Below are 20,185 nucleotides of genomic sequence, written 5' to 3'. Positions count from 1 at the left end.
AATATTTAACTCTTAGCATAGATGGACATAGGAATGACATAAATCACAGCCAACTTAATTACGAATTTCATTTACTTTCCAAAGGAAACCATCTTTTCTAACTCCTTTCCTAAGGTCTTTTAAAACTTCCTGTTTTTTCTTTGGCTTATAGTCAGGTCCAAAGTTTTAAAGCAATTTGGATTAAATCACATTGACAAAGATTTTTAGTAAGCAGAATACTTGGTAACCTTGAAACCATAATTGTTTACATATAGACAAATAGCCATGTTTGTGCACAGATTATAGAGCATGCTTAGATTTTAAAATTGGCCATTTAAGGTTTATTGGAATTATTTTGCCTAATTGTGATGGAGCCATGTGGTCAGTTTAAAACACAAAACTTTGCCAACAACAAGAAACTTTTAGTAAACAGGAGACAAGACATGATCAGATATGTGGCACGATATCATGGCGCCGCTGGTCAGTGTGGGCAGTCACAGAATCAAGTTGAGCTGGAGTGAAATCAAGTTGGCGAGAAATAGCAGCTGAGCTCCCACGATGCCAAGGTAGCGCATCTGCCACATGGTCAGTGCTAGAGAAAGCTGAAGATTTTGACAGTGAGGGTGCATTGCTTCTGGCACACATGGAGCTTCAGGTTCCACCCCCCCCCTACAAAGGCAGAGGAGGGGGCCCCAGGAGAGGTTGCAGAGTGAGGGGATGCCTCTCAGGGGAGGTTGAAGAGGAGGAGTTTAAACTTAAAGTCATCCATACTTTTACATTAAGTTGGAATGGAGAGGTAGAGAGAGGGAGGGAGAGAGACAAAGAGAGAAGGAAGGAGGGAGGGAAAGAGTTTTACCTGCCTGAGCGCTTTTAAATTCGGGCCCAAATTTGATTGTAAGGAAATTTAGTTCTGTCCTTTTCCATGGTAAGTGATGGTGAAACCAAAATCTGACTGCTAGCGTCTCCGACAGTGAATTTGGCTCAAAAAGTGGGAAACAACCAGTGGTAAATGTTGTCACATTTCTCCTCAGTGTCCTTTAGCCATGGAAGCCATTGGCCACAGAGGCCATCAGCTAGATACTTGGCCAAGTTTTTTTTTTTTTTTGGGGGGGGGGCCCTGAGGCCTCCCAACAGAGGCCTGGAGCCTGCACAGTGAAATCTAAGACTCTTCACTTACCTGGAGGTAGGACTTAATTAGCTGGAGTTGGGCAGCAGGTAGAGCGCTCAGTCAGGAGAAAGTTACCTTGGTGGTCCTCTGGCGATAGGAATGTAGGATCTCAGGCTAGGTCCTGGGGGAGCTGGTCGGACCCCCATGCAAAGTGGAGCCGGGGTAGCAAATCCACTGGGAACCTATCCCCATAGAGCCACCAATGAAAGGATCCATCACAGCCATTCCAGGGGACCACGCGGAGGCAGGCAGGCACAAGAGAAAGATTATTACAAGGTTTATTAGGGGAGAGAGAGCACATGGTGACCTCCACTATCTAGATAGCAGGGTCTGGGGATAGGAAGTGAGGTAGAAGGGAGCTCAGATGGGTCTGGGTGGAGAGAGGGAGGGGCCAGCTGTGTGCTGGGAACTCCAGGGCAGGGAGGAGCTGAGGTCTGGGTGGAGCTGAGGACCAAAGGTGGGCATAAGCCGGGCACTGGTGGCTCACGCCTGTAATCCTAGCTACTCAGGAGGCTGAGATCTGAGGATCTCAGTTCAAAGCCAGCCCGGGCAGGAGAGACCATGAGACTCCTATCTCCAATAAACCACCAGAAAACCGGAAGTGGCGCTGTAGCTCAAGTGGTAGAGGGCTCTCCTTGAGTTGAAGAGCTGAGGGACAGCGCCCAGGCCCAGAGTTCAAGCCCCACGGCCAGCAAAAACAAACAAACAAAGGTGGGCATAATGCTTACATACCTCTGTGGGCCTTTCCATTTATATAGTCTCCACCCCTCAGGAGCATAGGCTTGAGACATTCACTTTCCTACTGTAACAAGTAGAGTGAAAATGCAGAGTGAGGTTAACCAGATGTCAGTCTGGAGTATGCAGTTAGTAAATTCAAACAGGGTAATTTAACCGAGAGACAGAGCACAGCTTTGTTGGGATGATGGGAATCCAAATAAACAACTTGCCCATTACCAGTTAACTGATTACAAACCGGGCCTTACTCCCCAGCCAAACTGTGGTCAGCTCAGTCTTCTCTCCTGTGACAGCTTTGATCCCTGTTAATGGTGACTGACACCAGTAGAGACAGACACCCCAGTGGAGGCTTCCTAGAAGAAAATGAGGGCACGACACATTTTGGATTAACTTGTTTGTTCTTTCCTTCTACTGGGACGCTTAAGCAAGGAATAAAGATGATAGGGATAACATTAAGTCTGGCTAAAAAGCTTCAAAGTTTTATATAGACATAGTCTTCATATGAAGAACAGATATAGTAAAGGGAGAAACACATATTTGTAAAGTTCCTGCAAGACATGCGCAGTTGGTGGCCTGCCTGGGCCTTTTTTGACTGCTGGTGGAGAGGACAAAAGGCCTGTCAGATCTACCAGGGCTCTGTCCTCTGTCCTCTGTCTGTCCTGGCTGCTCTCGTGCTCAGAAAGAGATGTGCACCCAGGGACTGAGAGCTCACTTTTGGAGGCTTTGCCAGTGACCTAGGCGTGTGCCTTCGTGCTTTGTTTCTCCTCCAGAGGTCTTCCCTGGCCTCTGGGTGGTATATGGAGTTCGACATGTAGGGCTGGGGTCTAGCTCACCCCTGGTTCTGGTTCTTCCAGGTCCACTGACAGCCAGTGTAGTGATGTCCATGGGGACTGGCACAAGGCTTCAGCTAGTCCTTGTTCTGTCTAAGTCTGCTGTATGTTCCCCTCTGGAGTAGTATTCAGCTGCCAGAGAAGAAGGAAAGTGCTCTTTCATCCACAATATGACTACTGTCTCTGTGAAGGTTCACTTTGGATGTCAGCATGACTGGACCAGGAGAACTAAAATATGCCATGCATATGTTTCTTTGGGTCCAGTTTCCAGAAAAGATTGGCATGTGGGTCAGCAGTCTGATTTGGTAGGACCTGCCATGAATGTGGGCTAGAGCCCCAATGGGCCAGAAAGTGGAAAAAGAAAGAAGTTCGTGTGTATATCTACCATTTATCTCCCCCCTCCTCCTCCGAGCAGGCACATTTTCTGCTTCTACTCCTGCTCTGGGATATCAGATATTCTTTGGCCTTTGGACTTCTCATACCTGTGTCCCAGTGGGCTCTTGGGCCTTTTAGCCTCACACTGAACTGCTTAGTAGGTCTCTGGTTCTGAGGCTCTGGCATTCTGAACTCTTTACCTTGTGGAGAATTGTACGGTTTGTGGCCCTTGTGTCTCTAGGTCACAAACAGGCTTACAGAACTGTACAGTTCTGTGATCATTGATTCTACTTCTCTGGAGAACCCTAATGCAGCCCTTGTTATCTTGGCAGCTAAGTCCCTTGTCCCCTCCCACCTCATATATAAAACCAATGTATTAATTGTCAGAGTGGTTCAAGGAGTGGAGTGTCTGCTCAGCAAACAGAGACTCTGAGTTCAATCCCTAGTACCTCTAAAAAGATAAAATTGAAGCCTCTATCTTAAAAATACAGTGCTGAGTACATATCACTTGAGGTGGAAGAAATAACTGTATTGTCAAAGCTCATAGAATTCACAAACTTGATAAATCATGATAAAGACAATTTGCCCCTTGAAGGTTTAAAAAAAAACAACAGAGCTGAGCTTTTCTCTTAGCTACAGGCTTCTGTGGGCACCACCAATTCCTTTCTTTTGTGTCTACTTGACACTCAGATGCCCCCCAGCTTCTGCCTCATTTGAGCTTTACAGGCAATGGAGGTTAGAATTAGTACTGAATTGGCACTACTAGAGCAGCAAGCTCACCCTCAACAGACATTGCCCAGGCTGCTTTGGCCACCCGGGTTAGCCTGGGGTTCTGTGACCCTGGGGTTATTGCCTTCATGGACTGAGAGGCCTCTGACAGCAGCTCTCCTTCTCCCTTGGTTCAACTCTCAGTGCAGTGGGGGCCAGGTTGTCATAGAGTGTGACAGCTGTTCAGTCCCTCTGAATGGGGAGCCCTTGGTGAGGCCTCTGGGTGGGCTGCTACACTCAGAAGCCAGTAGTGGCTAGGTATCCCAGTTATGCAGGGGGCAGAGACTGAGAAAATCATCGTTCAAGGCCAGACAAGACAAAACTAGGCAAAAACTAGTGAGTTCCCAATTTGAGCGAACAAGATAGACCTGGTTGTACATAGCTGTAGTTCCAGCTGTTCAGGAGGCTGTAGGTAAGCAGATCTCAATAGTCAGATTTTGGTCCAGGACAGCTATGGGTAAAAATATAGGAATTCTATCTAAATTTAATAATAATAATAAAAATCTAAAGCAAAAAGACTGCAGATATGGCTCAATTGGCAAAGCACTTGGCAAGCAAGCACAAGGGCCTAAGTTCAAACTCCATTACCACCCGAGGGGAAAAAAAGCCAGTAGTAGTCCCACCTGAGATGTTTGTAACTGGCCTCTGAGCCCATAGCCACTCCATTCAAAATCTTCTGGGCTTATAACTATGTGCTAATGATTCATTTTAAATTCATTTTAAACATATTTATTTCTATAAATATGTGATTATTACTTCGTTTCTAACCTGGAAGAAGTGACTCGGCCTTTATGGATATTCCAGAACCATACTGTTCTGCATATTGACATGTACAACAGTAAAATAGATGTGTCTAGTGAGTAAGCCATAAGCTTCTTGTATGAATGGCCATTGCTTATTGAATATATGTGCCAGGCCAGGCTCCATATGAAATATCATATAGTACCATCTGATTCCTTACAAAGTCACTTTACAAGCCAGGACATTGAGGCTCTGAGAGGGCCTATAGTTTGCTCAGGAGTGGTGCTAGCTCCTGAGTAGGAGCCTGAGGTCTGAGGATCGTAGTCTGAATCAAGCCAGACAGAAAAGTATGAGATTCTATCTCCAATTAATCACTAAAACCCTGGAAATGGAGCTGTCTCAAGTGGTAGAGTGCTAGCCTTAAGCAAAAGGACAAGCTGGGCACTAGTGGCTCACACCTGTAATCCTAGCTACTCAGGAGGCCAAGATCTGAGAATTGCAGTTCAGAACCAAACTAGGTAGGAAAGTCTGTGAGACTCTAATCCCTAATTCACCACCAGGAAAACAGAAATGGTGCTGTGGCTCAGTGGTAGAGCACTAGCCTTGAACAAAAGAGCTCAGGGACAGTGCCCAGGCTCTGAGTTCAAGCCCTAGTACAGCAGTATAGAAGGCTTCACCCATGGGGGCTGGGAATCCTGGCTCTCTAGCTAAGGAGGAGGGAGAATTGGGGAGGGAGGGGGGTTGGTCACAGTGATTTTCAGAAGCTGACATATAGGAAGATAGATGTAAGAAATGGCGCTGCTAGGCAAGTGTACTGTGTATCTCTCCTCCTCTTGGCTGAAGACAGCCAGCCTGAGGCCATTCCTGCAGAGGACCAATGAACTTCTTATTCCTAGAATGCCTGTCCTCTACCCACAGACACCCTCAGTCCTGCCCTCACATGTGTCTGCTGTAGTCTAGGCTTCCTTTTGTCCCCACTACTTTTTGGCCATGCACCTGCTATCTTACAAATCAGAACCGGCTGCAAACTGAAGTGCATGTATTACACAAACATGGAATCCACGTGTGCTCTCTCAGTTATGTTAGGGCCTAGAGAAAAGCTTCTGGAACTGAGCTGGTGCCTGAATCCATTCCTCTGTCACTATTAGTGGACAGATTGCATTTCTACTTCAGCTTCACTTCTGGAAAGTAAAGGGTCCAAGAAGCAGAGTAATGCAGATGTTGTAAAGCTCTTGCTGTGGTTCTCTCATCAGCCCAGGCTTTGGCCTGTACAAGGAAATTGCCTCCTGCTGGGTGCAGGGCTCTGTCTGCCTCCACCTACTCCTGAGCATTCAGCCTCAGCCAACAAATGCTGTATGTGATAAGGGTTGGCTGCATTCTTGATTTATTTATTTATTGGTGACCTTTCAGGGCCACAGTTTTTCTTCTGATCACATATCTGAGATAATACTGTAAATCAGTGAGCAGATTGTCTGGATTCATGAAGATCCTGTTTGCCTTCTACGCGCCACCGCACTGCGTCTGCTGTGTAGAACCTGGCATACTGCCTCTTCTGAGCAAGTAGATGTGGAGAAGGTTGCCTAGCAATTGGGCCTGCCTTTGGGCTTCATTTCTGTCCTCAGGACAAGGTGGAGCACCCAGTCTGGCTGTTCCCCACATCTGTTGCTTGCATATTGTTGAATGCCTATGTGTGCAGACATACAGAGGGACAGGAAGAGTGAGTGGAGAGCCTGCTCCTCAGGTCCTAGAAGATGTCACATGAACATGGCCTGTTTTGGAGAAAGGATCTTAAAGGTGTGCTTCAAGCTAAGATCATCAAGGTGAAGTCATCCTGGATCCTGGCCCTATATCCTTGATAAGTATCCTTACAAGACCAAAGGGAAGTCAGACTTAGAAAAGACCACATAAAGATTAGGCAGAGACTGGAGCGATGGGGCTGACAACCTAACGTAGCCACCAGAAGTTGGAAAAGACAGGAAGGGTTCTCCTTTGAAGTCTTCCTGGGAACACAATCCTGCCAATATCTTGATTTTGGACTATTAGCCTCTAGAACAGAGAGTGGGTTGGGTGTGTGCTGTTTTAAGCCCTGGTCTGTGGGGGTTTTTAGCAGACCTGGGGTACTCATGCAGAGCTCCCCTTGCAGCTATGAGCCGGGATGGGGGGTGGGGGAGGGCATATTTGGGGCTGTTTCTGTCAACCCTCTCCCTCTCAGTTCTGCAGTAAGAGTTTCTGACCTCTTCGTCTCTCGCCATACCAATGTAGACATGCCACTTGCTTTTGTGGAACCTTCATGTGGCCTGTTTTCTCCTCCCCTTTGTGGTGGATCCCACACCAGACAGCCAGGGCAGGCAGGGGTGGCTGCTAAAACTGTGTGACAGCTCTGCCTCCCTCCCTTCTTCCCCCCTTCCCTCCCACACTGAGAATGTTAAATGAGACTTCTTGACTCAGGCAAGCTCCTTGCCTGGTTACAGAGATGTAAAATCAGCTGTGGTAACAGTGCCAGCTCCTTTTCCCTATATCTTGTTTGGTCCCAGAAGCAGGCATTAGGCTTGTGCATTGTCCTTGTTTCCTCCTCCCTATGGGGAGCTGCCAGGCTGCCCTTTGCCCAGCGTGGGTGGTTGTAGGAAGGCAGCAGAGCTCTGCTGGGGGGCCTCTCAGACACTCTGCATGGGGGTGTACACTTTTCCATATGCACATCTTCATGTGCTGACAGCATGCAAGCATAAGTCATTTAACATTAGTGAAATAGCTCTAAAACATTCTCTGGGGAAGGTTGAGGTTCAGGCTCTAACACTCACTGCAGTGTGTTTGTTTACGATTTTTTTGAACCTTGTGAGTATTTTTATACAAGTTGCATCCTCCTCCCTCCCTGTCTGAGATGATTTGCTGAAGTTATTATTTCTCAAAAGTGGAATTCCAGGGTAATTGCAGTCTACAAGCCATTTGCCATGGCCCTCCCTGGAGGATGGAGCACTTCTGGAGTGTTGCCAGCACAAAGTGCCTGCATCCTATGTTCCCACTGTCAGGGACATCTTAATTTTCCTTTGCTGGTTTATCTGGACACATCCCATTGTTCCTTTTGGCTTACTTGTGAAGATACAATGGCCCGCGAGGCTGCCTTTGCAGGTCACTTAATGCACTTCTTCACAAGTTCATATTGAATTACCTTAGCATTTTGGCAAAGGCCCAAAGTTCAAGAATTACTGTATGAAGCGGGATGTGAACTCCACGCCTTTGGTATGGTGCTGTCTCGAGGGCAAGCCTTCAGTATTTCCAGTGAACACTATAGTCCTTTGCATCGTTCCCACCCCTTGATGCCATAGGGAACTGCTAAGGCTTCCGTTGGAGATGGCAGCCTGAGATTTCCTGCCTGGATGGAAGCAGAGGGAGCATGCTGAGCAATGGATAGGCACTGACTCTCCTCTGTGTTGAGAGGAGAGCATGGGGTGCAGTGTGGCATCACCCCATTGTCCCTGGCACTCAGAACATGGCATTCTGCCTTCTCAGGTGAGCCCAAGAGGCCTTCCACACATGCAAGACCATGGTCATGGTCTGTCTCATTTACTCATTAGGAGTTTAGGAGTCTTAATTCTGTTTTTAATTTTTTTGTTTTGTTTTGTTTTTGTGCTGGCACTGGGGCTTGAATTCATGGCCTAGGTACTCTCCTGAAGCATTTGTGGGCAAGGCTGGTGTTCTACCACTTAGAACCATAGCTCCACTTTTGGCTTAAAAAATTACTGTTCTTAGAAAGGTGATGTACAAAGGGTTTACAGTTACATAAGTCAGGTAAAGAGTACATTTTTTTTCTTGGACAGTGTCACCCCTTCCCTTGTTCTCTCATCCCCACCCACAAGTTATATAGTCCATTTTCAACATACTGTCTAGTGAATATCACTGCTGTATTTGTTCACCTTTTGTCCACTTTTGGCTTTTTGCTGGTTAATTGGAGATAAAGAACCTCATGAACTTTCTTGCCCAGGCAGGTTTTGGACTATGATCCTTAGATCTCAGCTTTCTAAGTAGTTAGAATTGCAGGCATGAGCCACAGATGCCTGGCTTTGTTTTTAAATTTTTAAGCTGAAAGAAAAAATAGTTGACAACATTAAAACCCAGGAGACAGTTTATGTATTTGCTGGCTTGTGGCATGTTCCAAGAGGCTAGAGGCTGGCTGCCTTGTTCAACCCCTCCCCATCCTCCCCAGAGCAGGTGCCCCTGCATACACTGTCATCTCACCCCATTATCTGCCCTTGTTCCAAGGTGCCTTCCTGGAAGGAATGTCCTACAGCATCCCCATTTGCCCAAGTTTGATCACATGGGCAGCTGTATGGAGTAAAGCCATCTTCACTGGGCACAGCACTTCCCTGAATAGAAATGAGGTTCCGTTACTAAGGAAAGAAAGGGATATAAATGCTAGTGAGTCATCAGCACAGATTGGGGGTGCTGAGGTGAGTTTATTCATGTTGGCATTGAAGTCTCTATGAGGACATTTTGGGAACACTCTTCAGCCAACAGTTTTGGGTTTCTTAGAGAAATGATCATGGTCTGAGGCCAGGTAGGTAAAAGAGGCCCTGGGAGGTCTTGTTACACTGCCAGGTGAGGGTACACTCAGGAAATGATGGGTCACATTATCACAGTGATCTCTGCCAACGCTGCTGACTCTGCTACAATGAAGGATGGTTCTAAGTGGCTACACCATTGAGAAATGCAGATTCCAGGAGGCAATTCCAGAGGAGAAGGTGGAATATGGAAGGGCTGGTGCTAGAAAGTCAGGGCTATCAGCCTAGGGTCTCTGAGGAGGTGATTGTACTGTAGCAACCCTGGGGCTAGAGGGAACATGCTGCAAGGTGCCTGTAGGTAGCTCTTGTGTAAGTAACTCTGGGTGTGCACACCTGAGTCCCTCATGAGATAGCAGACAAGAGGCACTGAAACATGGGCCTTGTGCTGGAGGGAAGGTGAGCAAAGTTGTTACATCAGAAGACTTACTTTTTTTTTTTTTGTCGTGGGGCTTGCGCTCTGGACCTGGACACTGTCCTTCAACTCTTCAGCTTAAGGCTAGTGCTCTACCACTGAGCCATAGCGCCATTTCCGGTTTTCTGGAAAGTCTCATGGACTTTCCTGCCTGGGCTGTCTTTGAACCATGATCCTCAAATCTCAGCTTCCTGATTACCTAGGATTACAGGTGTCAGCCACCGGTGCCTGGCTGAAGACTTACTTTCTTAGGAAGTAATTTGGAATAAAGGGTCAAGATAGGTTCAACTTACTCTTAAATGCTTCAGAAAACCTATTACATGTTGTTTTATGTGTGTTCATATCACATATATTAAGCCAACATAGCTGTTAAACACCTGTGTGGCTAAACATCTGTATGGATTTTCCTTTTGTTTTTTAATTAAGTAGTTGTACAAAGAGGTTATAGTGTCATATGACAGGTTATGAGTATAGTGCACATTGTCAATGCCATTCCTTCCATTGTTCTCCCCTATTTCCATCTGGACTTACCTTACAACATGTATGTTATATCCAAGGCAAGCTCTCTACCACTGAGCCACCTTCCCAGCCTGTATGTTATATCCAAATAAAAAATATTTATGCTATCCAATAAGCATATAGGCAAGGTTGCCTAATTAGGGGAGTGTGAAGTCAAAACTGCACCCTTAGGTGGGCACTGGTGGCTCATATTTGTAATCCTAGCTACTCAGGAGGTTGAAATCCTAGGATCGTGGTTCAAAGCCATCTTGTGCAGGAAAGTCCACAAGACTTATCTCCAACTAACCCCTATAAAACTGCAAGTGGCTCTGTGGCTCAAAGTGGTAGAGCACTAGCTTTGAGCAAAAGAGCTCAGGGACAGCACCCAGGCCTTGTATGCAAGCCCAAGACTGACAAAACAAAAACCTTGCTCCCATGAGAATGGCTGCCAAGAGGCTAACAGTGCCTGGCTTGGAGGAGTTGTGGCCCTGGTACTCCTGCTCTACTGTGAACATGCACAATGAGGCCTGCAGTGAGCACACATGCTGTGCCTGCCCACACTATGCCCGCCCACACTGTGCTACTGGTGTTTGCCAAGAAGGAGAAACATATAGATCCTTGTGGCAGCTTCCTACCTAATTGCCAAACCCTGGGAATACCCACATGTCCACACACAGATGTGTTTGCCTGCGTCGTATAATAGCCTGGCTGAGCATCAGGCTCCAGGAAAGGAAGCAAACTCACCAGCCAATGAATCCAATCATTCCATGGGATTATCATTATGGATATGGACAAGCTGGATGACTCATGTCAGGCTAAGATGAAGGGAAAGGAAGCTGGGCTCCTAAGAGTGTGGGGTGGGTTACAGAGGCCCTGAGTTCAAGCCCCAGTATTGATGCATGCATGTGAGTGCACACACATGTATGGTATCAGAAGATAATCTTAGTGCTAAGTAAATATCCACTAAACTTATGAAATGACACCTTGGGCCTTTATTAAAACCTTGGGTCCTCAGCCTGAAGCTGGCCTGTGCCTTGGTGGCAGTGAGAGGCCCACTGCTGCCTCCATCCTGTTTGGGGAGAGATGCCAGTCACACATTTGAGAACAACAACAATGTCAGCAGGAATATGGAGAAATCAGAACCCTGGACAGTGCTGGTATGACTAAAATTACTCAGTCCCTGTGGAAAACAATCTGGTGGTTTCTCTAAAAGTTAAATAGAATCATCAGGTGACTCAGCAGTTCCATCCTCACATAAATATTCAAAATAATTGAAAGCAGGAACTCGAACAAGTATTAATATGTAAGTGTTCATAGCAATATCACTCATAATAGCCAAAAGGTAGAGACAGAAATCCTTCAGCAGATGACTAGATACATAGAAAATGGTACATTCATTCAAGGGAACATGATTTAGCCTGGAAAGAAGTGAGGAAGGTCTGGCACGTGCTACAGTATGGATGAACCTCCAGGACTTTATAAATAGTGAATTAAGCTAGATACCAAAAGACATATCTTAGGATTCCATTTGCATGAAATGGAGTGTAAATCTATGGATATACACTCATTAATATAGTTGCCAGGAGCTGAGAAGAGAGGCATTTGGTGGTTGGAAATAAGGATAAAACAGGAAGCAACTGCTAATGGACACAGAGCTTCCTTCAGGGTGATAAAATGTTTTGGTAACAAAGAGGAGGGTTGCCTACCATTGAAATGTATTAGATACCCTTGAATTGTTTGCTTTTGGATAAATGTTATATCAATTTCATCAGTATTTTTTTTTTTTTTGGTCTGATCGTGGGCCCTGAACTCTGGGCCTGGGCGCTGTCCCTCAGCCCTTCAGCTCAAGGCTAGCACTCTACCACTTGAGCCACAGTGCCACTTCTGGCTTTTTTTTTTTTCTGCTTATGTGATGCTGAGGAATCGAACCCAGGGCCTCATGCATGCAAGGCAAGCACTCTACCACTAAGCCACCTTCCCAGCCCAGTATTTTTTTTAAACAAAGGTGGCTCCCATCTCCTCAGGCTAGATTAGTGATGCACCTGGATGACTTCTGTGAACTAGCTGGCTGTCTTTGAGACTAGCACTGTAGCCTCTGGTGTGTTCTTAACGTGTTTTTAACTCATGTCTAAAAGCCTAGTAGCCAAGTGTATGAATACACACTTGTAAACCAACAAAGCAAAGATGAAAAGGTCTCAAGTTCAGTGCTGGCCTGGGACATATAGCAAAATCAAGGACTGAGCCAGGTGTGGTGATGCACTCCTGGAATCTTAGCACCTTGAAGGCCAAGGAAGGGGTGGCAGTTTAAAGCTAAATTCTGGGCTGAACTGAAAAAAAAAATGTATAGAACTCATCTTGATTTTGTTGGATTTGCTAAGTGCATTTCTGGACATAGCATGTAGAGGTAGGCCCTGGTCCTCACTGCTGTGTAGACTTGTAAGTGAGACCCTCTCCATTCCTGGTAGATACAAGAAAATCCTCTCCATTGTGTTCATGAGCTATCAAGTTGGGTTATGTCTGGTTTGTAGTGTACAAAGGCCCACAAGCAGCCGCAGTCTAGTGTCAAGCTGCTGACTGAAGGTGATCCTCCCCTGCTTGCCTCTGAGGGTTTTTTCCTTTGTTAACATCATGTGTTACAGGGATTGTAAGTTCTAACCATATATGCTATATAGATCTCAATAGTCATTAAAAAATTTTTAAACCACCAAATTTATAGGATCTCTTTCTCTCTTTTTTTCCTCTCAGCTAGGAGACTAAGTGTGGCTCTTGGCAGCAAGGTTTATTAATGAGAGAAGGAGTTGACAGAGCTGGGCAGGGCTAGCCTGACAACATTATCTACAGACAGACGCTCCATAACAGGGAGGCGACGAGCTGAGATGTGCCAGAACCGCATCCTGGTGGATGGGCCATCTCTTAGTAGTAGCTTCCTAGTGAGTGTGGACAGGATGGGCATCTGTGGTGAGCACTATTCTGCCTCAGGATCAGGAACTTGAAGAAAGACAAAGTGCCTGCAGGATGTAGTTCTCCTAATGTGTCCCCCAACATAGCAGCTCCTGTGAGACCCTGGTGCACACCTTCCCATACAGCCCCCTGCCAACCCGATATCCATCTTTGCCCCTGTTGTTCCAGGTGAGCCTGAGCAAGGTGGGTGAGTACTGGTGGAGTGCCATCCTGGAGGGGGAAGAGCCCATTGACATCGACAAGATCAACAAGGAACGCTCCATGGCCACTGTGGACGAGGAGGAACAGGCAGTACTGGACAGGCTCACCTTTGACTACCATCAGAAGCTACAGGGCAAGCCACAGAGCCACGAGCTGGTACGATCGCTACAGTCCAATTAGTGCTGGTGACAGGGCTACTCACATCAGAGGAGTGGGTTGGGCAGGGAGGCAGTATGTGGGTGGGCCAGCTCTGACTGGGCCTTGGCACATTGCTGCCTTCTGTGTCCTCTGTCGGGTTCCAGCCCAGCGCCCTGCCTTACACACTCATGTCACCAGGGACATACCACTAAGCTAGCCACATTCTAGCCCTAATACCCCAAGCGTATTGACTTATGCCCTGCCCACACTAGCAACTTGGTAAAATAGAGAGCTGATGGCTCTTGCCTCCATTCCTCACATGTATGTGACTTCCCTGGGCCTCATGGTGGAGGGGTGGGCCAGGCAGCTGGCCTAATGCAGAGGGGGTAGCTACAAGCATGTTTGTGAATGGGGATTAGGAGCTGCAGGGGGAGGGTGAGTCTGGCCTGCAGGGTGCCCAGGTCAGTCATCCCATGAAAAAAGAAATGACTGGTTAGATAAATATGGTCTTCCTTTCTCTTTTGATAATCCTGAGAGTAGCTACTTGGGGGAGAACAGGATTCTTCTTACTAACCAATGTCCATCCACTTTGCACACACTGACTGGACACAGCAAAGGGTTGGTGGGGAAGGATCATTTCTGGGCACCAACCAGGGACCAGTCCCCAGAGAGCTGCTCAGACTCAGTGGTATCCCTGTTGTCCCTGGCAGAAGCCTCCCTGTATGGCTGTGTGGATTGTCCAGTCCTTGTCCTCCAGGGTGGCATGCATATGTCACAGGGGTATGCTGCCATGCTGGCTGCTAAGGTCTGTCTTCTCAGATCTGCCCCTACCCACTCCCCCCCACCCCGAGGTTAAGGAGCCTATGTTTGGTGTGCGTGCTCTTCCCTTCCCTGGTTCTACCATGCCAGGGGCACCTGGTGAGCATGCGCTTTGTAAGGGTGGGTGGACTGACTGGCAGTGAGCCTTGCACAGAACCCTTGGGAAGATGGTCCTTTTTCATAAGAGAGATTTCAAGGTCCTAGAGTGTGTTCATGGTCTCACAGCAGCTCAAGCAACAAGGGTGGATTTGATCCCAGTTCTGGTCATAGGCCTTTCTGTTTTCCAGGCCTTGCCTTATCCTGGTCCTTCCTCTGTGGGAGAGAATGCTCCTCTCAGCTTTGCCCCTTTCCCCTGAGGGCAGTAAGTTTAAAGAATATCTGTGCAGAGTCTGCATGGTACAGAGGACATAGGGCCTTGTAGGCAGCAAGGGAAATGTGGAATGCTCGTACCATATAGACATCGTCTATTGCTGAGTGGTCCAGCCATGCTGCCTTGACTGGTGGCCACCTTTGCCATAGGAATGGGACCTGATTTGTTTGCCCACCCCCATGTCTTTGTCCAGTGTTGTGTCTCTGAGATGGACTGAGATATATTCAGGGGTTAAAAAGTAGTTTTGTTGGAGAGCATGAACACATGCTAGTGTCTATGGGCAAGTTAGAGGATCCCACTAGATGTCCTTTAGAAGTGCAATCTGTACCAAGAGTAGACCAACCAATCAAGGGCTAGTGGTTTTCTATGTATTCGCCAGAAGCTACCACTGTCTTTTTTTTTTTTAATAGAAACACTAAAATTTAATCATTAATGCATTTGTTAAACCACAGTGAGGTCTTCTAGATTCCAGCTACAAGATAATGAGCAAAGCTAGAATATTCTAGATATTTTCATCTCTGGCTCAAGTTCTCTGTGATTGTATCTCTTGAAGAACATACAAGTCAAAACAGAACAAGAAGGCAATAATGTCACTTGTCTAGGGGTTGCCAGTAGTGCAAGGTCTGCACTGGGACACGGGGCTCCTAGCTTCCTGTTTCCTTTTTTCTCTCTTCCCCTTGCTCTGTGTTCTGTACTGATATCCTCTAGGAGCAGTGCTGGTTAGTCCTTGTTAGTGAGGAGGGCTTGCTCTGCAGTCTTATCCATGGGCAGTTGCAGGAAGTGGTTGCTTTGTCTTTCCATTCCTGGAGGTCTGAGGGCTCCTCATTCTGGTAGGGCCAATCAGCCTACAACCTACACCTAGGAACAGGGTGGCCTTTTCATTTCTGGAAAACTAAGGCATCTTCTGGGAAGTTCTTTCTTCAAACTTATACACCATCTTTACTGCCAGCCTGGAATGGGCTAACCTCAAGGATTGGGAATTGATGTTGCACACAATACTGTGTATGTACACTGTACACTTGCATATTTACATGCATGCAACCACTTATGCCCTGCCACCCTGGAGGGTGAATCTATTGATACTTTCTGGGATGCCCTATTGGGTTCTGGGACATGCAGAGACCAGAGTGGAGCAGAAAGTCTGGCAGCATGCCATTGAGGGCTTGCCCCTGCTTGGTACATGCACACTGCCTGTGACCCAGCACTGGGGAATGCAGAGGCTGAGCCACAACCTAAATTAGGAAGGACCTGGAAGACACTGTAGTCTAGTGGAAAGATCTCTGTTTTGAGACTATTTTGATTTTGCTGTGGGCCAGGCTGCATTCTGACCCTTGAAGGATGTGTGTCTCTAAGCAAGGTGCCCAGGAAGGCCTTCAGCAGCAGGCAAACTAGGAGAAGGCAAACCACCTAGAGGTTTCATGTAAAATATTCTTAGCTCCCTCCCTTTTCCCTCCCCCCCATTACTGGGACTTGAATTCTTAGGTCAGGGAGCTAGCTGGCCCTAAGATTTTTCACTGAAGGTTGGCACTCTACCTTTTGAGCCATAGCTCCACTTTTGGTTTTTTGGTGGTTAATTGGAAATAAGATTCTCATGGAGTTTTTTGGCTTGGAAACATGATCTTTAGATCCCAGCCTCCTGTGTAGGTAGATTATAGGTGTGAGCTCTGGGCATGTCCAGCTGCTCTTCTTGTTAAATCGACCGGGAAGTATGGGTCCATGCCCTTCAGTGGCCTCACGTAACACCTTTTGACTCTTGGTCCTCCAGGATACCTCCTAGGCAGAGTGGTCCTCTGAGAGTCACCTGGGCAGTGGAGGCTACTTGCTAGGATTACCAGACCTTACTACTTACTAGTGCAGAGGGAAGGGAAGCAGGGCCAGGCTCTCCTGCCAGCCTCCATCTGCTGTGTGCATCCACACAGTCACAGTTACCAGCATGCTCTGGCATCGATGCCCATTTATGGTGTGAACTCAGAGTTTTCTAAATTTGCCAGCATTTCAAATTGTGCTTCTAATGCCACAGATGCTGTATATTTTGAAGCTTTTTAATTTTAAAGTGATAATATGTCTCTTGTTGTTTTAAAGCCTTTCCAGTCATTATGAGGTCACCTATTATCAGAGTGAACAAATTGAATACTCTTCATTTTCCCCCCCTAATTTCTTTGAGCAGGTTTTTCTTATCTAGAAAGGAAGGTTGGAGCACACAGGTGTGGTTGCTCAGTCTGCATGCAGAGGTGTCTGTCTAGGATCCCTTGAGCTGATGGGACTCGCCATGACTTCACACAGGCAGATGCCATCATCAATATGGTCACTGGCCCTGTGGTTGAATTGGGTACACCCAGTAACACTGTCTCCACATTCTTGCCTTAAGAAAGGTCTAAGCCCCGATGATGGCACCCTTGGTTCCCTTGATTGTAAGATGGAGTTTAATAGTCTTACTATTGTATTCTGGGCTTCCTACAATGGGCCCCTACCCAGCCACCAAGTCTCTACAGCTATTCTTTGTCCTTCAGCTGGCTCAGGTTCTGTCAGGGTTGTCTAGTTGTTTATTCTTGTGTGTGATGGAGACTAGACCCTCCGGGGTGTGTGAAGGTGGCTTCCTTCAGCCATGCCTGTGCCCCTAGCCACTCAGTTTGTATCCCTTGCTCAGATCCTACTATAGTGCCTTTTTCTCAAATAGTCATCCTAGTTTTTTACCTGAGTTACTGATACAAAGTTAGGGATTAGTTTCTAATATGAACTGTCTGATATGTTTGTTGCTGCTTTACTTAGGTAAAGAGCCCCCTTGAAGAGAGCCCCCTTGTCAGGAAAGTTGTATTTTATATAAGGAAAAGCTGTGGTATTCAGATTCCAGCAGCTTTATCAGGCACTAGGAATTTTCCACAGTGTTCGATTCTGTTAGCCTTGTGATGCAGGAAGGGGTGTCTGTCTGCAGAGGTGTCTGTCTGCAGAGGTGTCTCCTGCAGAGTCCATAGACGCTCTGTGTGGTAACCTCTGGCCACACACCCAGTTAAGTCTCTTCAGTTTCTCATAGTTGGAAGAAAGGGGTATGTTGAAGAAACGGGTATGCTTGCAGTGGCAGCAAAGGAGGCAGAAGGAGAGCACATCAGCTGAGGTACAGATGCCTCCCTTGAGTACATCCTTTGGTATATTCCTGATCTTGGAGGCTAGACAGTGGCAGAGTAGCCACAAGCTGGGAGGAGCTGAGTCCACCAGCTCCCCAAGGAAGCAGAGGGGCATTGCTGACTGCCAGATTCTCTCCTGACTGCCAGACATGTGAGGTTTCTCCCTCTGCATCTCCTGGATTGTCAGGTGATGCAGTTCTCAATGACAAGAATGACCTCCTATGAAAAGGGGGTTCTGGCACACACACCTCTGTCATTGTCCCCACAGGGCTGGGGTACCCCCTCTGCATCTTAGACATGTCTTTGCAAAATGTAGGCCTAATAGGCTATCTTTGCAAAATGTAGGCTTAATAGGCTGTGTGCGATTTATACAGACATTTTAGTGGAAAGGGGGCAGAAGATGAACCATAAGGAGAGCTGCTAGCATTTATTGGAGACAGAAGATGGAAGGCTAGAAATTCAGCCTGTGGGAAGCACAGTATTACGGAGGAACTGGCAGTCACTCAGCACTTCCCTTGGCATAAGCTGCCCAGGGTGTATGAGCCTCCCACCAATTGGTCCTGCCAAGGCGAGTCCTCAAGTCCAGAGGAAGCAGGATGGCTCTGTGCCCACAGTCGGTGTTTTCTAAGAGAAAGCATGCAGTGCGTTGTGATTCCCTTTAATTTCTCTATTTTCTATTTGTAGAAAGTCCATGAGATGCTGAAGAAGGGGTGGGACGCTGAAGGCTCTCCCTTCCGAGGCCAGCGATTCGACCCAGCCATGTTCAACATCTCCCCAGGGGCTGTGCAGTTTTAATGACCGGAAGGAAAGGAAACCCTCGCCAGCAGGGGGGCTGAGGCCTTGTCCTCAGCCATCCCCCTCAGCACCCTGCATGCCAGGGACTTGCTTGTCTTCTTCACCCCTAGCCATCATTTCTTTTAAGGGTGAACCTGCCTTCCACACTGACCTTGCACCTCCAGACGGTCCCAGAGAAGGTGCAGGGCCAGCTCTGGCAGCCTCTGTGGGCAGCACTAAAGGAGGGTGTTTAAAATGCAGGAAGGACACATCCCAACATGCTGGGAGCACACGCTTTGTCTCCACAGCAACCAGCCACTGCAGGCAGCGTTTCTTTCCTCCTGTGCTCTCTGCTTGCTGTTGTGTTGACACTATTCTGTTTGCTTGCTTGTGTTCTGGTTGGGGGGTGGGGAATTGCAGGGCTCTCAGGGAAAGCAGAATTTGACATGTTGACCTGGGTGGGGCCCAGTGCCAGCATGAGGGCAAGTGGAGCATGGCAGTGGAGCTGCTGCTGGGCTGCTGTGGGACCCCCTGGCCCTTTGACCTCTTCCTGGGTGTGTTCACATGCAGTAACTGTGCTTGACTTGCCTCAACCTCATAGCAGAAACTGGGGGGCCTGTTTGCATGTTCCAGGTATGGGGAAGAGGCTCTAAGGCCTAGGCTCAGACCCAGGTGTGGCCATGTGCCGTCTGGCTGCAGTTCCTGTGCTTTGCTCATTGAAGTAGACTGAGCCTGGCCACCACTGCATGGCATTCTTGCTCCCCATGAGACCTCCTCTTTAGGTGTCCAGCATGAAAGCATGGGCTGGTGCAAAGACCCAAGCTCCCTCAGAGACCACAGTATATCTTGCAGCCCATTGGTAGACCATGTTAGCCATGAACCCTGAGCAGCCTTTGACATTTGGGTGCCCTCAGGAGGAAAGAGTTTCTTCCTAGGCTTGAGGGTACCCTGTCTCATTGCAGGCGAGCCAAGACAATGAAGACTTGGTGGCTGGCACCAGATTGCTCCTCACAGCTTGCAGCCTATCCACCTGTTCTCTGGGGCCCCAGTACCGACCCACTAACCTCCCACCTGTCCTTCCATCTTTTGAGGCCCTAAGCCAAAGCTGCTTACTGACACCAAACTAAGGTGTGGAGATATGATAAAGGGGCATGGCCTAGGTGCCCCAGCTGCTTACAGGAGTCCTCACTGTGCCTAGTGCCATCGTCACTTGGCATTGCCTGTTACCTGTGTAGCCTTGGTCACACTACAGGGCTCTGTGCCCTGGCACCATGTACAGGCCATGAGAGTCAAAGCCTACAAATGCCAAGGCATCCAGCTCTTGGGAAGCAGCCCTGCAAATGCCCAGTGTTTGGGGGAGCAGTCTAGGAGGGTAGAGTGGACATCCTTCCACAGGTGTCCCATCAACTGCATAAACAGCTGGCTCACTGCAGTCACCTGGGCATAAATTTCTGGTTTATGGTGATGGGTGACAGCCCTTGGGAGAAGTATATACTACTGTGGGTCCAGACATGTTACTGATTGTCATAGAAGAGAGCCACAAATCCTCCTCTCCGAGCTGGTGAGGCCTTTAATGTCTTAGCTTCAGGGATCAGAATTGTGTCACCCACAAGTGATCCCACAAGTTGTCATCAAGATGCTGGGATTTTCATACTGCCTCACCTAACAAAAGGAGGTCTCATGGTGTGTGTGTGTGTGTGTGTGTGTGTGTGTGTGTGTGTGTGTGTGTGTGTGTGTG

At 47.6% G+C, this 20,185-nt stretch overlaps 1 protein-coding gene across 1 annotated transcript in view; it reads left to right on the top strand.

Moving 5' to 3' along the window:
• The window catches only part of Nudcd3 (NudC domain containing 3), a 110,321-nt gene extending 90,149 nt beyond the window's left edge, over positions 1 to 20,172 (top strand). Inside the window, exons 5-6 of the mRNA XM_013032986.1 lie at positions 13,192 to 13,380; positions 18,358 to 20,172. Of these exons, the coding sequence (XP_012888440.1) occupies positions 13,192 to 13,380; positions 18,358 to 18,468 (300 nt within the window). The 3' untranslated portion in view covers positions 18,469 to 20,172. The remainder of the gene's footprint in view (positions 1 to 13,191; positions 13,381 to 18,357) is intronic.
• Positions 20,173 to 20,185: the final 13 nt, after the last annotated feature.

Source organism: Dipodomys ordii, unplaced genomic scaffold (assembly GCF_000151885.1).
Source record: "Dipodomys ordii isolate 6190 unplaced genomic scaffold, Dord_2.0 Scaffold160, whole genome shotgun sequence".
NCBI lineage: Eukaryota > Metazoa > Chordata > Mammalia > Rodentia > Heteromyidae > Dipodomys > Dipodomys ordii.
Note: the sequence above shows the minus strand (reverse complement) of the source record. Positions and strands in the feature narration are given on the sequence as shown.